The sequence below is a fragment of the Cervus canadensis genome, chromosome 12 (assembly GCF_019320065.1).
Source record: "Cervus canadensis isolate Bull #8, Minnesota chromosome 12, ASM1932006v1, whole genome shotgun sequence".
Classification (NCBI taxonomy): domain Eukaryota; kingdom Metazoa; phylum Chordata; class Mammalia; order Artiodactyla; family Cervidae; genus Cervus; species Cervus canadensis.
In genome coordinates, this window is record NC_057397.1 from 31,123,515 (window position 1) to 31,144,935 (window position 21,421).

At 38.5% G+C, this 21,421-nt stretch overlaps 1 protein-coding gene across 5 annotated transcripts in view; it reads left to right on the top strand.

Annotated features, from left to right (window-relative positions):
- Positions 1–21,421, top strand: part of C12H8orf34 (chromosome 12 C8orf34 homolog) — a 340,089-nt gene that overhangs the window by 89,892 nt on the left and 228,776 nt on the right. For 3 of the 5 annotated variants that reach the window (XM_043484015.1, XM_043484017.1, XM_043484016.1), the window contains exons 4-5: positions 52–180; positions 10,002–10,030. In XM_043484015.1, coding sequence (XP_043339950.1) covers positions 52–180; positions 10,002–10,030 — 158 coding nt within the window. The remainder of the gene's footprint in view (positions 1–51; positions 181–10,001; positions 10,031–21,421) is intronic. The other 2 variants (XM_043484018.1, XM_043484019.1) reach the window with 1 other exon arrangement.

A 21,421-nucleotide genomic window follows, 5' to 3' on the forward strand; every position in this document is an offset into this window, starting at 1 on the left:
TTTTATCATTCTGTAGCATGCTTATGAAGTAATCGTTTTTTTTAAACATAGTGCCAAGGTCAGTAGATCATCCTAAGTGGAACTGGCGGACTAAACCAGAAAGCCGTGATTTTGATGAATTGAACCACATCCTTCAAGAGAGCAAGAAACTGGGAAAAGCCCTTGAGAATCTCTCTCGAAGTAAGTTCATTTACTTGATTGTAATTGGAATTCCTAACCAATATTAAAGTAGAAACATTCATTACCATTACCAATAACCTACTTCCAACATCCTCATTATAATTCCATGAGAGGCTGTAGAGTTCTGGAGCATGAGATTGGATATGAGGACCGATCATGTGTGTTACATGGATTCGTGGGAAGACTGGTTATATAGAATAGAAAGAGCTGTAGACCCCTCCCCATAACGGCTGTTTGACTCTCGTCTCCCTCCAAGGCCTCTGTTCATTACCCAGGTCAACTGTACACCTAATGGTGTCTTATTCATTCTTCTCTTCTGAACCCTGTGTGTGTCATCCCAGTTCATGCACAAACCCGTTGCTTCCTTGAGTTTTTGATGTCTCTAAACTTCTTAATAGTGACTGGGCCAGATTCTTCTTAGAATCCTCTCAGAACCTAGCAATATACCTTTTTGTAAAAGCAGTGATCTGTAATCCAAGGGCCTGAGTTAACAGTTTTGCCACCTATGAGGTTAATAACCTTAGATAAATCATTATACCTATCATTAAACCTGTATGAGCCTTGGTCCTCGCATCTTCAGATCAGGAAGACATGGTTCCATCTCCTTCTTCTGATGGGTGGGAATGTTTAAAATGGTATATTTCAGGTAGACAAATATTTGATTTGATCAATGCATTCTATATATATAGTATAGTATATACATAAAATATATATTTATATGTAAATATGTGTATGTATACACTTTGCAGTTTTTGTAGTGAGTTCAAAGTATTTCTGTCTTTCTCTGCTTCTTAAATATCTTTCAATTTTAAAAATTAAGCATCTCTGGAAACATATTAATGCTATAGCCTCACTAAAATTTTCTTTTGGTGTGATAGCGTATTAAAGATTCATATTAAAATAGAATACTAGTAAATTCTAGTAGATTATGTTTTAGAATCAGTCTGTTTTTTAAAATAGCAGTGTTTCTTGATATTTTTTCCAAGTTAAAAATTTCCCTTATTATATTTTGGGAGAATTGTTTATATAAATATCTATGTGTTTATATATTATGCTATACTATAATTATATATTTATATACTATATTTTATTCTTTTATGGTTTTTTATAGAGAGATTTTGCTTTTTCATACTTCTTAATTTATAATTCACCAGAGCCACTAGATTTTTTATTTAACCTTTGTGTAGTTAGCCTGTCTCAATGTTAACTTGGCTTCTGATAGATTCTCATAATTTTGCCATTAGTAGGAGCTCTTTGGTTGAGATTCAAGAAAATCCTGCTTTTGGCTAGGTTTACTTTTGGACCGAATAATGATAAAATGAGTTTTCAGCTAATTATTATGTTCATGAAAAGAACCTTACCTATTAATATGTCAGAGGCTTTAGTGTGGGTCTGTATGTGTATATGTGTGTGTGTGTGTGTATGCTTTGGTGTCACTTGATCATTATAAAGGGGCTCTGTTTTTTGTGGCAGTAATGGTGATGTTTATGTCGGGTAAGGGAGCAGTTGGTCACGCAGGGAGAGGTTGCTTATTTCTCTGGGTAAATTTCTGAGTCTGTTTTGGAACAAAAGGCTACTTTCTTGGATGACTTGAGATTCTGTGATTTTTGCCCTCTGAGATTTAATATTAACTTCTTGTCTTATGTCCAACATGTGTCTAACTACTCGGTTACCAGTTCACCTGAGATGATCATTGTAAATTAGTAGAAATATCCCCGGTGGCTCAGCAGTAAAGAATATGCCTGAGTGTAGACGATGAAGGAGTTGTGGGTTTGATCCCTGGGTCAGGAAGATCCCTTGGGGAAGGAAATGGCAACTCACTCCAGTATTCTTGCCTGGGAAAGTCCATGGCCTGAGGAGCCTGGTGGGTTACAGTTTGAGGGGCTGCAGAGAGTTGGACATGAGGGAACACGCCTGAGCACAATGTTTATTTAGTGATCTCGCTGCCCAGAATTGAACTAAAATCTCAAACTGTTCATCCATCTTCCTGAAGCTAGATGTCAATTCATTCCTGTTTGATCTTGTTTGACTTTTATAATAGACTTTGACTTGGTAACTCTTTCTCTAAAATAGTGGTGACTTTATTAACCATTGTTTTATTTAATAGGAAGAGTTAGGGAATGGAATCTTTCCTCCAATTACAGTCAAAAGGAATGTTCCTTGTCTTATTATTGTGGACTGTTTTCCTGTACCATGGAAAGGTTGGAAGTTTTTAGTGAGTGCCTAATTTTCATACAGTCTCTGATAGAATTCTCTCTGGTAAGGCTGGTCTTTGCTTTATCCTAGTTTTACTTCCTAAAACATAATACATTATTTAAAGTATTTGCTATTAGTAGAGATTGACAGCAAAAAATCATTTATATCCCTCAAAATGGTAGAATTATCTCATCTCTACAGCTGTCAGCTTATACAGACTTAAATGCAACCCCCTCCTTCCTTCTCCCTCTCTCACTCTTTCAAATAATAACAGGAAAGATTTGAAATTCTCTCCAGTTTGCAGATAGGAATTGTGTATCAGTAGCAACTGTACCATGCTCTTTTTCTGGCTTTTTGCAAACCTCTCAGCGTAATGCTTTATTTTAAAGTCAAACATGACCTGTGACCCTCTTCATGCTGTGTTACTTACCTCAAGGTAGATATGTTAGAATAGTTTGAGTGGCCTGGAATATTACCAAATATTAGTTTCATGACCTTGGGAATAAACCTTCTGGGTTTCTGTCACCTCTACTGTAAAGTTGGAATAATCATGGTACTATTTCTGAAGGTTTTATGACAATCACATGAGATGTTGTGTCTAAAGTGTTTAATATCATGCCTAGTATGAAATAACTGCCAATTAAACTTCAGATATAACTGCCAATTAAACATTATATAGGGGATGTTCCTGATAGCTAAGCTGGTAAAGAATTTGCCTACAGTGCAGGAGACCCTGGTTTGATTCCTGGGTCAGGAAGATTCCCTTGGAGAAGGGATAGGCTACCTACTCCAGTATTCTTGGGCTTCCCTGGTGGCTCAGTCAGTAAAGAATCTGCCTGCAATGTGGGAGACCTGGGTTCGATCCCTGGGTTAGGAAGATCCCCTGGAGGAGAGCATGGCAGCCCACTCCAGTATTCTTGCCTGGAGAATTCCATGGACAGAGGGGCCTGGTGGACTATGGTCCATGGGGTCTCAAAGAGTTGGACATGACTGACTGATTAAGTACATCACACACAGCACAAATGTTAGATATAACATTCCATTTCTATTATTGTATAACAAATTACCAGAAACTTAGTAGCTTTAAAAAGTACAAATTTATTATCTCACTATTTTTGTGTTTCGGGAGTTTGAGTGCAGGTTAGTTGGGTCCTCTGCTCAGGGTCTGGGCAAGCTGAAATTAAGGTGCTGGTGGGGGCTGGGGTCACTCCTGGGTCTTCTAAGCTCATACACATTGTTGGTCAAATTCAGTGCTTGCTCTTGCAACACTGAGTCCCCTTTTTTTCTCATTGGCTCTTGGCCGGGAGTGTTCTTAGCTCATTCCCAGGTCTTGCCTTGTGGTCTCCTCCTCTCACAACAGTGAGAGCCGTTTCTTCCTTGAGGCCACTGGGGAGTATCTCTCTGAAGCTTTGCCTTCTTTAAAAGGGCTCATCTGATTAGGTCAGGACCACCAGGATTTACTTTGGATTTACTCAGTCTGCTGTTTAGTAACCAAATCAAGAGAGAGATACCCTTTCATCTTCAGTGGTTCCACCATGCAGACTCAAAAGGAAAAGACTGCACAGGAGTGTATCTTGGGAGCCGTCCTGATTTCTGCCTGCCACAGATATTATTAGTGTTATTACTATTTATCCCTGACAGCCAATAACATACTTCAGCTGAGCCCTGCAAAACAGAAGTGTACCATGAGCCACACATGTGATTTTACATGTTCAAAATAGGCATATTACAAAAAAGCAAAAAAGAAACCTGTAAAATTAATTTTAATACAATATTAACCTACTATATCTAAATTGTTATCATATAATTTATATTCCATCTAAAAATTATTATTGAGATGTTTTATATTGTTTTTCTTTCATACTGAGTCTTCAGAAGTCTGTTGTGAATTTTATTCTACAGCACCGCTCAGCATGGACAAGCCACATTTCAGATGTTCGTTAGCCATCTGATGAGTAGCTCCCATGATGAACACCACAGTTCTAACTGACGTTAAAACACACACACACAACCTTCTCTTGAGGTTGAGTTCCCTCAGACAGCATCAGAATTCCTTCTTCCTCTTTCATCCAAGTTTTCAAAAAGAATAGTTAACGCGCATCTTCTCCGCCTGCTCGGGTTCCTCTCACTCCTCAGTATAGTTATATTATTGGACCTGTCATTCTGCTCAGACTTTTCTCAGTATGGTCACTACCAGTTGAATCCAAATTGTCAAACTCAGCGAACACTCTTTCTCATTTGCAAAAATTGCTTTGGTTGTTTTAACACCAGTGATGACTCTGTCTGTCTTCAAACCCTTGATGTTTTAGTTTCTGGAACCTGGCCTTCATTTGATGGTCTTTGGATGCCCCACACATCATTTCTTGTAGGTTTCATTCTAATACACCTCTTTCTTTCCTGCTGCTCTAGATGTTTTTCATCCTCTGTTCTGTTCTTTCAACTGTTCTCTGTGTCTAGCCTTATCCTCCCTCACAGACTTAATTATCACCCCTACACAGCTAACCCAAGTGAGTGTATTTCCCATCCAAACTGTTCATGGTTTTATACAAGGCGGTGGCTATCCCACTGCCATGTCAAACTCAATTTATCTGAGTAGATCGTACTTCCTTCTTTACCATTGCTTTTTTTGCTTGCCTTATCTTAGCTGGTGACACCTACCTACTGGTTCAGCCAAACTGGACTCATCTTTCTAACTTTTTTTTTTTTTTAAGATTTTTTGATGTGAGCCATTATGAAAGTCTTTGAGTTGGTTACAGTATTGCTTCTATGTTTTGTTTTTTTGGCCATGAGGCACCTAGGATTTTAACTCTTCAACCAGGGATCTAACCTGCACCCCATGCATTAGAAGGCAGAGTGTTTTTAAAATGTTTATTATCTATTTATTTTTGGCTTCACTGGGTCTTTGTTGCTATGCACGGGCTTTCTTGAGTTTTGGGGAGCGGGGGCCGCTCTTCATTGCTGCTAGTGGACTTCTCAATGTTGCAGGCTATAGGCACATGGGCTCAGTATTTGCTGCTTAGGGGCTTATTGCTCTGCAGCATGTGGGATCTTCCTGGACCAGGGATTGAATTCATGTCCCCTGCATTCTTGGGCAGATTCTTAATCACTGGACCACCAGGGAAACCCCTCTCCCTAACTGTTTAATAATTAATTCCCAAGTCTTGAGATTTCCCCGCTCTCTTGGGGGGCATCCCAGGTGGCGCTAGTGGTAAAGAACCCGCCTGCCGTGCAGGTTCACAAGTGCGGGAGACATAAGAGACGTGCGTTCGATCCCTGGGTTGGGAAGATCCCCTGGAGAAGGAAACGGCAACCCATTCCAGTATTCTTGCCTGGAAAATCCAATGGACAGAGGAGCCTGGCAGGCTACAGTCCACGGGATCACACATAGTTGGACACAACTGAATCGACTTAGCACACACACACTCTCTCTTGGGTGTGATTCTCTTCTCTGCCCCTATTAGTACCTTGTAATTCATACTCAACGTCACTGACCAGACCATTGGTTTATCCATTTACATGTTCCATTTTTATTTCATTTCATTCCTGCTCCATGACAGGAAAAAAAACAAGTGTAGTCCTTATCTGAATTGAGCCTGTGGCTGAAGGGCTTGCCATAACTTTATGTTAGGGGAGTCTCATGGCCAACATCTCTGTGGCTTAATACCATGTAAGTCTTTAGTCATTGCATAGAGTGTGCCTGATGCTGGAGAAGACTCTTGAGAGTCCCTTGGAAAGCAAGGAGATCAAACCAGTCAATCCTAAAGGAAATCAACCCTAAATACTCTTTGGAAGGACTGACGCTGAAGCAGAAGCTGAAACTTCAATACTTTGGCCTCCTGATGCAAAAAGCTGACTTATTGGAAAAAACCCTGATACTGGGAAGGATTGAAGGCAGGAGGTGAAGGGGTTGACAGGATAAGATGATTGGATGCCATCACAGATTCAGTGGACATGAACTTGAGCAAACTCAGTGAGATGGTGAGGGACAGGGAAGCCTGGCATGCTGCACTCCATGGGGTTGCAAAGAGGTGGCCACAACTTGCTACTGAACAACAACAACAGAGTGTGACAGGAATACAGACTATTCTACCCTGTTATTCTCCCATCTTTAGCACCTGATCCAAGGGGCCTGCACGCAGACAGAGACAATAGAGGATTACAGGGGTGGTTTCTAATGTTTCAAAGTGGAAGTGCATGAATGACGTCACCTACATTCTACAACTGAGTACAAAGGAGGCGGGGAATGTAGTCCAGCTCGTGAGCCCAGGAGAACTGGAAATAGTCTGAGGCATGAATTACCAGTCCTGTCCACACTCTTGTTTCTCTGTTCCTCCAAACAGCCCTTACTGCAGTCAGTGGGCTGGATCTACAGTGAAAACCTGACACCACTTGTTGCAGACATTCAGTGGCTCCTTAAAACCTCATAGGAACTTCCCTGGTGGTCCAGTGGTTAAGACTTCACCTTCTAATGCAGAGGATGCGAATTCAATCCCTGATCGGGGAGCTAAGATCTTATGTGCCTCGTGACCATAAAACCAAAACATGAAACAGAAGCAATGTTGTAACAAATTCAATAAAACCTTTAAATATGGTCCACATCAAAAAAATCTTTATGAAAAAAAAAAAAAAAACTCATAGAAGGTTCTCCATGCTCTGACCCTTAGTCACGTGTCTGGTATCATCTCTCATGACTCATCATCAGGCCACTTATGCACCAGTAACAGGGGAATTTTTCACACTCACTGATGTTCTTCCCTTTCTCATATTTGCTTATGCTGCGCCTGTGCCCTGACATCTCAGTCCTACTTGCCCCAGGCTAATTTCTACTCCTCTCTTCAGTCTCAGCTCAAATGCCCTTGATGATTTATTGCTGCTGTCTTTCTCAGGACTGGGTTTTGTCCCCCTCTTTCTGTGATTCCATGCTTTTCTCTGTGCACACTTACATGCTGTGATCTACTTTCAGAGACCACTGGACTCTGCACTTTGGGGAGGCAGGGGAACCCAGGACTTGGGCTCCCCAGCATGTAGTAATTAGCACATAACTCAGTCTTAAGAATTTATGCTTTCAAATTATGGTTCTGGAAAAGACGCTTGAGTGTCCCTTGGACTGCAAGGAGATCAAACCAGTCAATCCTAAAGGAAATCAACCCTGAATATTCACTGGAAGGACTGATGCTGAAGCTGAAGCTCCAATACTTTGGCCACCTGATGCGAAGAGCTGACTCATTGGAAAAGACCCTGATGCTGGGAAAGATTGAGGGCGGGAGGAGAAGGCAGGGTGGCAGAGGATGAGATGGTTGGATGGCATCACTGACTGAGTGGACATGAGTTTGAGCAAACTCTGGGAGATAGTGAAGGGCAGGAAAGCCTGGCATGCTGCAGTTCATGGGGTCGCAAAGAGTCAGAAATGACTTAGTGACTGAACAAGACAGAAATCTATTAAAGGATTAGCCAACAACAAGTGAGCCCAAAGCTTTTCTGAGTCTAATCTGTCTGAAGGGAGGCAGTGATAGGACGGGTATCTTTAGTCCATTTAGACATCAATCTGCAGTTTGCAGTTCAGGTGAAACACTGGCTGGAGCTTTTCCAGGGAAAATGTCCAGCTGTTGGGAGAACAAAGGGCTGATATTTTATGCTCTGTGACTGATAATAGCTGTCCGGAATCAATTGAGAAAAACAACAACAACAACAAAGAACTTTTTGAGTGCATCAATCATGAACATCCTACAAAAGTCTCTTCCGACAGACAGCCTGAAGAGTTAGAGGATAACAGCCTCTGAGTGAAAACAGAAGCAGATATTGTGGCAGTTGTTTGTTCATTTATTTATCTAGTCTTCAGACATTTCTGTGGGAGTGTGAGGTGAACAGCCTTTGCATGATACAGATATGGGAATCTTTAGTATACAGTGAAAAAGAGCCCACCCACCTGGCACATACATCTCAACCTTTAGCTGAGAACACTGAAAAAGAGTTTTCAGAGAGATAAGATGAAAATCGAGATAGAATGTTTTAGAAAAATCAAGGATGGAAAGTACTTCAGAAAATCTAACTGTCTGAAGTGGCGGATAAGTTGGTAAAAAAAAAAAAAATGGATAGGAAACATATTCATTGTGTGTAGCCATGTCCAAGCTAAGTTTCCATTGTTTCCTGCCATGGGAGTGTTAATAGGAAAAGTTGTAAATTAAGTATCTTTTATTAGAGAAAGAAAAATGGATAAATCATGACACATTCAATGGTATACTTTATTTTTTTAAACTTTTTAAAGCAATTTATTTTAATGGTCTACTTTATACTCTTTAAAAATGATACTGTAGAAAATACTTACTAATATAAAAATATGTTTTATACACAAAACAGATAACAAAATAGTGTGTGTGCCTCCAATTTTGTTTTATATGTGCATAGAGCAGCATAAAGCATTTGTATGTATACTTATATATGCTGATAAAATTATTTGAAAGAATTCACAAGAAGCCTTTATCATTCTTTGTCTTTAACGTGTCTTCATAGCAACCATTTTCTTCATCTTCGTTTTCCACTGGTAAAATTTCTTGGCCCTGCAAAAGCTCCTGATACCTGCTAAAATGGACGGTGGTCAGAGGATGCAGGGACTAGCTCTTGAGTGAGGCTTAAGTTCTGTGTGACATGCATTTTGATAATACAAGGCCATTAAGGCCTTTTGACTTACTTGCTAGTTCTCGGCTACACTCTAGGTAGGTGAAGTATTACTGCTGTCTATATGAATAATGGATTCATAAGTCTGAGCTATGAAAAAAATTTTTAAGATCAACTGGTAACTTTCTAAAAAAAATGAGTGAAGAGACTCTTTTTGCAGGGCCAAGGCAAGGGGAAGAGTACCCTTGGCCTTTCAGGAAAGGACTCACTACCCACCCCCCAAAGAAGAAGATCTTTGTGAAGGAGACAAAGGAGAATAGAAAACGTAGGGATGCATTTCAAGAAGAGACTGGAGTTAACAGAGTCTGTCATCACAGAGAAATAAATTAAGGACTAAAACTTTTATGTTACTAGCTTAGAACAATTTTGGAAGAATAATAGAGACAAAAATTGGACTAAGGAGTGTGTGGATAGAAGGGGAGCTTGTGAGGAGGAATCTTGATCCATTGGCCCCAAGAAGCTATTGATCTCAGGGAACATGTAACACAATACTTTAAGTTCCCCTGTCTGTGTCCTCATCTGGAAAATAAGGGAATTAAAATACATGATCTTCAACCATCTTTCTGCCTTAATTTTTTAACCACTCTAGGAATCTGAATCAGTTCTTAGAAAAGAACACTGTTGTAACAAGCTAAGCTGCACTTGATTGTCATTACCACATAAAGACAATTTCTCTACAGTCGTCTTTGCAAGTTTGTTCTGCATTTAACAAGCAGTATGTTACTTGTTTTTTGTTGCATCATTTCCATTGTTTTAGCAGCTATTATAGTTGTCTTAAATTCCTAATTTGTTTTCATCAGTAGAAAGAAAGTACCACATTATTTTGAAGTACCCTTAACAAGAAAAAAATAGCATGGAAAATATACTAGTTCTACAAATAGAACTTTTGTTTTTAAGACTGGGTTATTTAGGATTACTTCTAAAACTTTTTTGTCTCTCTTGATTCCCAGGTATTGCAATTTCAGATGAACTCGATAAGGTACGTTGAACTATCCATCTAGTGAGAATAAAATATAGAACTTACATTTTAATCCACTGTCTAAATGAAAGAGTTTCGGAAACATAAAGTGTTTAAATTTAATTTATTTAGGTGCTAACATTTGAAAACTTTCAAAGTTATATGCTTTTATGAAAGTTATTGCATGAAATATATGATATCACCTGTTCTTCTGAGTTGAGAGTTTTAGAATTTAGTTAGACAAAACTGAATCACTGTAGTCACTGAATCACTATACTAATAATGAAAACTAATATTCTATAAACTGTTTGGGTTCTGCCTGTGTCTATATGATGATGAGATAGAACTATCCTTTGGAAACTTTACTAAGATTTTTTTTTTTTTTTAATTCCAAGATGCCAAGGGAATATTCCCCTTGCACTGGGTGATAGTTGTGAAGGTGGTGAAACGTGATGTGACTAGGAATATATTTTAACAGTAGTGTCAATGGAACTTGCTAGTAGTTCAGTTGTAGAAGAAATCAGTCAATGGTGAGTCCTAGGTTTGGGAGATGAGCAAGTAGGGACATTTTGGTGCCATTTAGCAAAATTAGAAAACCTGGGGAAACAGCAAATTTTGCAGGTTGAGATAGCATCAAGATTTCTCTTTTGGATTGTTTACTTTGTCTATGTAACATATTTATATGAGTTGTTGCTCATGACAGAGGTTTGATTTGAAGTTATGCATTTAGGCATCATTGAAATAGAAGTTCTCATTTTTTTAATCTTAGAACCCCTTTACACTCCCCAAAATTATGTAGAGTACTTTAAAAGCTTTAATTTGTATAGGTTTTATTTACCAATATTTGTCATGTTAGAAGTTAAAATTGATAAAAATTTTTACATATATTCATTAAAAATAGCAGTGATAAACCATACATTAACAAAAATAACCTTTTTATGAAAAATGCTTTGTTTTCCAAAACAAGATATCTGTGAGAAAGTGATATTGTTTACATTTTTGAAAATCTCTTTAATGTCTGGCTTAATGTCTGGATTTTTATATCTGCTTCTGCACTGTCTTATAGTATGTTATTTTGGCTTCCAAAAAATCTGACATCAGATTATAAAAAAGAGAAGTACTTCAAAATAGTCAAAAATATTTGGTGAACATTGGTCCAGATGTCTCTCTAATCAGAAAACATATTGAAATTTGGCTTGGTAGCTAAATGTGTAGGTAGAAAGAAAGTGATAGAAAGTACAGTAAAAAAATGGGATCATATAAATCATGACATCTTACAATAATAAACTATAAGTTAATAATTATAATTTACAAAAGCAATGAAGTTAGTATCCTTCTATTTCAAGTAAGACTATACCTTTTGAGTTTGGTACCAAAAGTATATTTCTGATTCTCTAAATAAATGAATTTGTGAATGTACTTTTAAATATGGATTTACTTTGATAAATAATCATAATATTTTTTAATTAACAAATTTATTTTAATTGGAGGCTAATTACTTTACAGTATTGTAGTGGTTTTTGCCATACATTGACGTGAATCAGCCATGGGTGTACATGTGTCCCCGATCCTGAACCCCCCTCCCACCTCCTTCCCCATCCCATCCCCTGGGTCATCCCAGTGCACTGGCCTTGAGTGCCCTGTCTTATGCATCGAACCTGGACTGGCGATCTATTTCACATATGATAAACCGTCATAATATTTTAAAATCGTTAAAAGTTCAGTCTGTACTAACTCTGTGCAAAACTCGGTCTTGACTGTGCCATTGTTGTCGTTCAAGTTGCCAAGTCACGTCTGACTCCTTGCGACCCCATGGACTGCAGCACACCAGGCTTCCCTGCCTTTCACTATCTCCCAGAGTTTGCTCATACTCATGTCCATTGAGTTGATGATGTCATCTAACCATTTTTATCATCTGTCAACCCCTTCTCCTCCTGCCCTCAATCTTTTGTAACATCAGGGACATTTTCAGTGAGCTGGCTTTTTGCATCAGGTGGCCAAAGTATTGAAGCTTCAACTTCCCAGTCAGTCCTTCCAGTGAATATTCAGGGCTGATTTCCTTGAGGATTGACTGGTTTGATCACCATAGCAAATAGAATAAGTAACAGGTGAGGTCTCCTGGCTTTGTCCTGCTTTTCTAGTCCCCCTCTGTCCATCACTGTTATTTGCTCCAGTGGGTCTCCTCCATCTTATACGGTGACTTAGCTTATAATTTATAGAAACTTAATAATCTCTATCTTGTATTTATTTTTGTGTTCATTCTAAGTACAAAGACATAATTATCACTATTTCTGGGTTCATTTGCTCCCTCCAGTATGTTCTACAAAGCCGTGGCTGCCTGAACCCTGAATTAGCTTGAATGATTGCTTGGACTTTGTCCTTCCCTTTTTTCCCTGGGCACTCTGACTTGCAGCCTGGTTGCTTTCTATGTTAACTATCTTTGGTGAGCTAAAGAACATACTAATTATTCTTTGAACTGAAAATGGATTTTGGCCTCACCGGATAAAATTGTGGAAGTGTTGACACTTATTTAAATATCCTCCTCAGGATGCATCCCCCCCATCCTCTCACCTCTCTTCAAAGCACTAGCTTGGGAGAGTTTCCATTTGAATAAGTTGCATAACACTGCACATTTTTACTACTTACCTAATGTTCCTGTTGTTGAAGACTTCATGGAAATTTTATTATTTTTCATTTTTATTGAGGAAGATGCCAACAATTATCATAAATAAGCTTTTATTGAAAAAAAATTATGTCAATGCAAAAATATTGCTCTTACTTTCACACCTGATATTTAGGAGTACGAGGTCATACAGAGGACGCACAGGCTTACAGGACCAAAGCCAGGATGCTTTGTTTGGCTAGGAAAAAACCCCTGGATGAGAAAGAGAGAGACAGAGAGAAAGAGAGAGACAGAGAGAAGGAGCGAGAGAGTGAGCAAGCGAGCGAGTGCCTGCCTTATGGCGCCCTCTGCTGGCCATGAAACTCACAGTCCTGCATTTTTCTCTATAAGAAAATGTGAATCTCAGGCAGGTATAAAACAGTAGTCAAAAAAAAGGCTAAAAAAAAAAAAAAGGCTCACCATGTGTTGAGCTAGCACCTATTTCTTTAATATAGTAATAGAAATCAATACATATTCTTCCTTGCAATCTACCATTAAAATTTTGGGGGGTTCACTAAAGGTCTATTTTTCTTAACTTTTATAAAATACTGATCTTTTACTATCATGTTCTAACTCAATTATAATTTCATGAAATTATTTTTTCTGTGACTTTTAAATTTAGTTCATGAATTCTGATGAAGGTTATAAGAGTTATTAATTTTACTTAAAATATAAAAATAAAACAGAAGCTAATATTTTTAAGACCTTTAAAAAAATAAAGGTCTTATTTATTAGTCTTTCCCTTCTCTTTTCGTAGTCACTGTATTGGTTTTCTATTGCTGTTGTAACAAATTGAAATAATACAAATTTATTATCCTACAATTCTTTAGTTTAGAGGGTAAACATGAGTCTTCCTGGGCTAAAATTAGGTGTAACAGGGCTTTATTCTTTCCTGAAGTTCTAGGGAAAATCTGTTACCTTGTCTTTTCCAGCTTCTAAAGGCTGCAACATTCCTGGTACGTGATCCCTTTTCTACATCTTTAAAACTAGCAACGTCTCATCTCTCTCTAACTGCATCTAGGAAAAGCTATTCGCTTTTCTGGAATCCTGTGATTAGTCTGGGTCCACAGTTTTGAGGATTAGTGTGTGGGCATCTTTGGGAAACCATTATTTTGCTTACCTGGCCACCATCCAAGTTCAGATTTTATGTTGTTGCTCAGTCACTCAATTGTGTCCGACTCTTTATGCCTCCATGGACTGCAGCATGCCAGGCTTCCCTGTCCTTCACTGTCGCCTGGAGTTTGCTTAAACTCATGTCCATTGAGTTGGTGATGCCATCCAACCATCTCATTCTCTGTTGCCCCCTTCTCCTCCTGCCTTCAGTCTTTCCCCGCATTAGGGTCTTTTCCAGTGAGTCAGTTCTTTGCATCAGGTGGCCAAAGTATTGGAGCTTCAGCTTCAGCATCAGTCCTTCCAGTGAATATTCAGGGTTGATTTCCTTTAGGATTGACTGGTTTGATCTCCTTGCTGTCCAAGGCACTTTAAAGAGTCTTCTCCAGCACCACAGTTTGAAATCATCAATTCTTCAGTGCTCAGCCTTGTTTATCTATATGAAAGATACCTTTCATATCTTTATCTAATTCTTTAGGCTCCTACCATTCTAATTCACCCTTCAAAATGCCATAGAGTACACTTGGCTGATGCCTTCTCAGTTACCCTTTGGTAGGGCAGTATGAACCCACTCCAGTACTCTTGCCTGGAAAATCCCATAAACAGAGGAGCCTGGTGGGCTGCGGTCCATGGGGCCGCGAAGAGTCGGGCACGACTGAGCGACTTTACTTTCACGTTTCACTTTCATGCCTTGGAGAAGGAAATGGCAACCCACTGCAGGGTTTTGGCCTGGAGAATCCCAGGGACGGGGGAGCCTGGTGGGCTGCCATCTATGGGGTCGCACAGCATCAGACACGACTGAAGTGACTCAGCAGCAGCAGCAGGGCAGTATGACCCATCCTTCAACTCCGGTGAAAGTTGGGTGTTTGTGGACTCACCCGTCTCCAGAGAATTGTTTCAACTCATTGGGGGCCATCCTGCCCAGACATGCTTGGATTGGCGTCACCAATGTCTAACCAAAATGAGGCTCCGAGTTTTCATTTACATTACAGAGCTTTCTGTGGGATCAGCCTGAGAATAAACTTTAGCTGAGTGCACTGAATGCTTAGTTTTGCTTAGCTTCGTCCCATCTTCTGCTTCTTTCACTGTCTTACAAGCTTCACTTACGAGACCCCCATTAGTAAGTCACCTTGCTTATCTGGTTTTAGGGAACCCTACCTAGGGAGTCCTGCTAAAAAAAATTTCAGTGACTCCCTGCTATTTAACAGCTTAAGTCCAACTTCCTAAGACTAGAATGAACAGACTATTTTGTCATTCAAATCTGTATCTTCTGCTTTATTTTCCTTTTTTTTCTCTATTCAGAGTCTGAGCTGTGCTGAAAAAGGAATACTGTATGGCAGTCAGGCTCTAGTATTTTGAAATCATGTATTTTATATATTTCTACATTTCTGCTGATTGTCATCTCCTCCCCTTTCTCCAGCTGTTTTCTATCCTTCAAGCTCAGGTTTTCAGTGTATAAAAAACTACATATGCACAGTTATCATTTGAGCAAATGATCCTACATCTAGAAGTCTATTCCAAGGAGACACTGGCAAAGCTATAGAAAGACCAATGTGGGTGACTCTTCATTGTTGTGCTATTGTAATAGAAAAAGAGTTGAAATAACTAAATGTTCATTAAAAGAAGAGTAAGGGATAAATTATAGTACATCTACTATAGAGTACTGTATAGCTATAAAAATGAAGGAATATCTCGATAGATACACAGAACAATCCCCAGGATATACTGTTGAATAAAAAAGGCAAGGAGAAATGTGTTTATAGTGTGCTACCATATATCGAAGTAAGTGTAATTCAACTGTGGATATGTATTTACTTATTTTAAAGCCAAAATAACAATGGCAGAACATGCCATTATTGTAAAACACACACACAATTACTTTTTAAACGTTACCAATGGGAGAAAGGAAGCAATAGAAAATGAGAGTGAAGTGGGTAGACAGTAGAGGGTAGGGATAGAATCTTGACTTCTTCGAACTTTGTGTGTATGAGACTTTGGAACCATTTAAATATATTATATATATTATTTTTGGAACATGGTTTACTCTTAAAACAGTGATTTCTAACTGATGAGCCCAAACAGTATCGCAAAACACACTCAGGTGAATTACTCCAAGTCTTTGTAAACTAGTGATTTGATTTTTCTCTGGTGGAATCTACCCAAAGGACAGAGGAAACAACATCTTAACCTGTTTTTAATGACTGTGTTGTTAATGACAGTTTTGGTATTATTATACAGAGGCTGTTGTGTGTGCTTTGTGTGATATAGGAAAGAGTTAATTATCTTGATATCCTTAAGAGCCAGAATATTTGGCATAGGGGAAAGGAAATGCAAATATAAGATCAATAAGTTTAAGTGAAAATCCTATATCAGGCTTTGAATGAAAAATAACATTATGAATTCATAATGTTTTTTTTTTTATTTTAAAAACAAAAGTAGAATATCTACAGGCAGTAAACATAGCTAGAGCCCAGGAATTCTGCCTTTTTTCTCAACTTTTCTGTAAGGCTGAATTATTTAAGTTTAAAACATGGACATTTCTTAGAGCTGTCCACTAGTACCAACACCAAAACAGCGAGTACCCCAAGTATGCAGAGTCTAGTCTTAAAACACATTTTCAACTAAAAAGAATCAAAGTCTCTTGGAATAATGGTTGATTCTAGGTTAAGAGCAGATGGTATTTACAAAGTGAGCCTAAAATGCCTTATCATGCCAGAAGGCAAGAACTATGAAAGATCACTAGGGTTGTGTCAGACTCAGGAGCCAGCTTCAATAGTCTTCTACTGGAAAGAGTTGAGAAAATTTGAACATGAATAAGAATAATAATTGCAGTGTTATGAATTATACCTAATACTTTAAGATACATATGTTTATACAAAAAATTATTCATGTTTAGTAAGTTAAACCAGCAGGCTTTAGTAGGTTAAACCTGCAGGAGACATGGTTTGATCCCTGGGTTGGGTAGATCCCCTGGAGGAGGGCATGGCAACCCACTCCAGTGTTCTTGCCTGGAGAATCCCATGGAGAGAGGAGCCTGGAGGGCTACAGTTCAAAGGGTCGTAAAGAGTTGGTTATGACTAAGCACTCAGGCATATGCACAGGGGACCAAAGTTATTGTTTTTAAAAACTGGTAGAAGTCAAGGAAAAGAATCAGATTTTTCATCCTCCTTTTTATATAAATCATACTTCAGAATAACCTAATATTTGATGACAGGAAGTTTCTGTCTACAGAAGTATTCCAGCCAATAAGTGATTATGGAATTGTAAAATTAGACAATCACCATTTGGCAATGCCTATTGAATTAATGGATCTAAGCAGTAATTACCAATGCTGCCCAAAGCGTTAGAGAAGACAGTCTTATGTGCCTCCAGATAAAACTAACCATTCTCTCTGAAGAAGTATTGGCAAAAACAAAAACCACAGCTAAACAACTTTATCCTGAGCTAACTGCTAATTTACAGAAATTACAAAGGGCACAGGAACGTTTTAAACCACATCACAGGGGGGCGAAGGGGAAAATCCAGACTGTGGAAAACTCAAAGGACAAACAACTCAGGTTTCTGAACAGTAACGGCAATGACAAAATTACAAGAGAGAAAATGAGACAGAGGAAGAGAATAGAGAGATTAAAAGAGACATAAAAGACTGTTGATCAATTGCAGCATACCGAGTCTTGCTTAGAGTCTGACTTGCACAGACAAACTGAGATAATCAGGGACATTTGATCGCTAAATAGATATTTGATATTAAAACATTCTCACTTTGTGTTTAGGTATGATAATGGTATTTGTTTACAGTAAAGCACTCTTACTTTTTAGAGATTACATACTGAACTATTTGCAAATGATGTGATGTCTGGTGAATGGGATTTTCTTCAAAGTGATTTGAGCAAAAAACGGGTGATATGGAAGGGATGTGGGTAGAGATGAGGGTAAAGTGAGTTTCCTCATGAGTTGATAATTGAGGAAAATGTGTATGGATACAAAGGAGTTTGTTTTTCTTTTCCTTATACTTTTGTATTAGTGTGAAAAATTTCAGAATAAAGAGTAAAAACTTTAGATCATGGGTAGGAGGGTGGTGCTGCTGCTGCTGCTAAGTCGCTTCAGTCGTGTCCGACTCTGTGTGACCCCATAGACGGCAGCCCACCAGGCTCCCCCGCCCCTGGGACTCTCCAGGCAAGAACACTGGAGTGGGTTGCCATGTCCTTCTCCAATGCATGAGAGTGAAAAGTGAAAGTGAAGTCACTCAGTCGTGTCCGACTCTTAGCGACCCCATGGACCGCAGCCCACCAGGCTCCTCCATCCATGGGATTTTCCAGGCAAGAGGACTGGAGTGGGGTGCCATTGCGTTCTCCAGTAGGAGGGTGCAGAAGATAGCAACGGAAAGGAAAGATAATATTGAGCACCTGTTAACATTAGCAGGTATGCTCGGTGTTTTTGATATGTTATTAAATTTAGTTCTTGTATCAGTCTGACGAAGTGGTTATGCTTTTCTTGGCTTACAGATAAGGAACCTGAAGCTAGTATGATTAAGTGATTTGCTGAAAGTCTCAGAATTAGTATTGATTCTTCATCTATCTGATTCTAAATCCATGCTTGTCCCTTGAAGTATGCACCATGTACTCTGCTTTAAGAGGAGAATCTGAAAGTGAGTTTAATTCATTATTTGAACAACTTTATTGAGAGAAAATTCACATAAAATCCCCCCCTTTAAAATGTATAGTTTAGTGGGTTTTAGTATATTCAAAAAGTTGTGTAACCATTTTGTTTTTAGTATTTAGTCGGTAAGTCATGTCCAACTCTTTTGTAACCCCAGGGACTGGAGCTCTCCAGGCTTCTCTGGCCATGTGATTTTTCAGGAAAGAATACTGGAGTGGGTTGCCATTTCGTACTCCAGGGGATCTTGCTGACCTATGCCTCTTGTATCTCCTGCATTGGCAGACGGACCCCTACTACAACTTAAGTTTAGAACATTTTCATCATCCCAAGAAATTCCATGTCTGCTCCCCATTCCTCCTATTCCCTTATCCTAAGGCAACCGCTAATTTACTTGGTCTTTTCAGATTTGCCATACTAGAAGTTTCATACAAATGCAGTCATAAAATATGTGGTCTTTTTTCACTATCTTCTTTCACTTAGCATAATGTTTTCAAGCTTCATTAATGGTATGGCATATATAAGTACTTCACTTCTTTTTATTGCTGAAAAATATTTTGTGGTATAAATATACTATGGGTGGGTGCTCAGTCACTCAGTCCTGTCCAACTCTTTGTGACCCTTTGGATTGTAGCCTGCCAGGCTCCTCTGTCCATGGGATTTTTCAGAAAAGAACACTGGAGTGGGTTGCCATGTCCTCCCCAAGGGGATCTTCCTGACTCAGGGATTGAACCCTGAATCTCTTGGATCTCCTCTGTTACAGATGGATTCTTTACCTCTGAGCCATGGGAGAAGCCCAATAGATATACCACATTTTGTTTATTCATTCATCAATTTGTGGACATTTGAGTTGTTTCTACTTGTCAGCCATTAAGAAGGATGTTTGTAAGAACGTTCATGCACAAGTTTTGTGTGGATGTTTTTAAAATTTCTCTTGTATATGTAGGGAATGAAAATGCTAAAACATATCTCACTCTGTGTTTAACTTTTTGAGGAATTATCAAACTGTTTCGCATAGTGGCAGCACCATTTTACATTCCAGCCAGCAAGTATTAAGGTTCAAATTTCTCCATATTCTTGCTGACACTTGTTGTTTATCTTAAATTATAGCCGTCCTCCTGGTGTAAAGTATCAATATTATTTTACTATGGTTTTGAGTTACATTGTCCTAATGACTAATAATGTTGGTAATGCATTATTGAAACATTGAATCATACATTACCTTAATTTTGTCATTCTTTTATTCACTCTGCAAATGTATATCAAATGCTTTCTGTTAATATATGCCAGACCTTGGAGAAGAAATGACAGTTCACCTTTTGTAGGTGAAGACAAGAATGTTAGTAGCTGATGGGTTTGGTGATGAGAAAATGAACAAATCCTCTGCTGGTTGCTTTCATTTTCTCATTGAGATAAGCAACATGATCAGTTGAGAATCAGGAGAGAGAGAGGAGATGTTGTAATTAAGGAATAAAAATGTATCTGAACTAAAAGGGAAAAACACAACTAATTGAACTTCAGTTAATCTTGCAGTATTGCACATGCATTTTTTAAATGTGTTGTTGAAGGATAATTGCTTTACAGAGTTGTGTTGGCTTTTGCCAAACATCAGCGTGAATCAGCCATAGGTATCCATGTGTCCCCTCCCTCCCATCTCCCTCCCCAGCGCATACCTGTAGATGGTCACAGAGCCCGTGTGAGTTCCCTGAGCCGTAGAGCAAATTCCCACTGGCTCTCTGTTTTGCATGTGGTGATGTAAGTTTCCATGTCACTCTCTCCACACACCTCACCCTCTCCGTCCTGCCCCCGCCCTGTGTCTATAAGTCTGTTCTCTATGTGTCTCTCCCTTGCTGCCCTGCAAATAATTTCATCAGTACCATCTTTCTAGAGTCCTAATACATGTGTATGCATTAGTATACGACATTTATCTTTCTCTTTCTGACTTACTTCACTCTGTGAAATAGGCTCCAGGTTCATCCACCTCAGTAGAAGTGACTCAAATGCATTCCTTTTTATGGCTGAGTAATATTCCTTTGTATATATGTACCACAGCTTCTTTATCCATTCATCTGTCTGTGGACATCTAGATTGCTTCCATATCCTAGCTGTGCTGAAGTGAACACTGAAGTACATGTGTCTTTTTCAGTTTTGGTTTCCTCAGGGTATATGCCTAGTAGTGGGATTTCTGGGTCGTATGGTGGTTTTATTCCTAGTTTTTTAAGGAATCTCTATATTGTTTTCTATAGTGGCTGTATCAGCACATGCATTTTTAACTTTATTAGTAATACAGAATTTCTCTCAAAAGAGATTTGTTAGTATGTACTCCCAACAACAGTTTGTAATAATGTATTTTGCTCCTGATCCTTGCCAACACTGGCTATCATCAGGTATTTTAATGAAATTTTTTTCTCATGGATTAAGTTATTGCTTGTAATACTTAATTTTCAGTAAGATTGAATGCCTACTTTTCTCTTTTGCTCATTTTTATTGCCCACTTATTTTTTTCTTTAGATTTGTGTGAGTTTATTATGTATTTTGGACATCAACTCTTGTTGGTCTTGTTTGTCTCAAATACCTTCTTAAATTTTTAGGCTTGTCATCACTTTTTAAATAGTGCCTTCTATCAACAGACATTTTTAACATTAACTTCATGTTTTGTTTAAGAAATCTTTTCTACTTGACATCATAAAAGTATTACTTTTTATTTTCTGTTAAGAATTCTGTTTTTTATCTTTAATCTACTTGAAAAATATTTTTTAATATTGTAAGAAGTTGGAACATATTTTCCCCTATGTGCATAATAGATTTCTTGTAACCGTTTATTGAAAAGTTCATCATTTGTCCATAAATGTGCATGCTTCTGTCACTTACCTTGTTTCTGGACATTCAGTTTTCCTCTTCTGGTCCATTTGCTTGTATCTGTTACTCCATTGGGTTTGGAGTTGCTTTGTATTTTAGATTAGTATGAGAGAATTGACATCGTT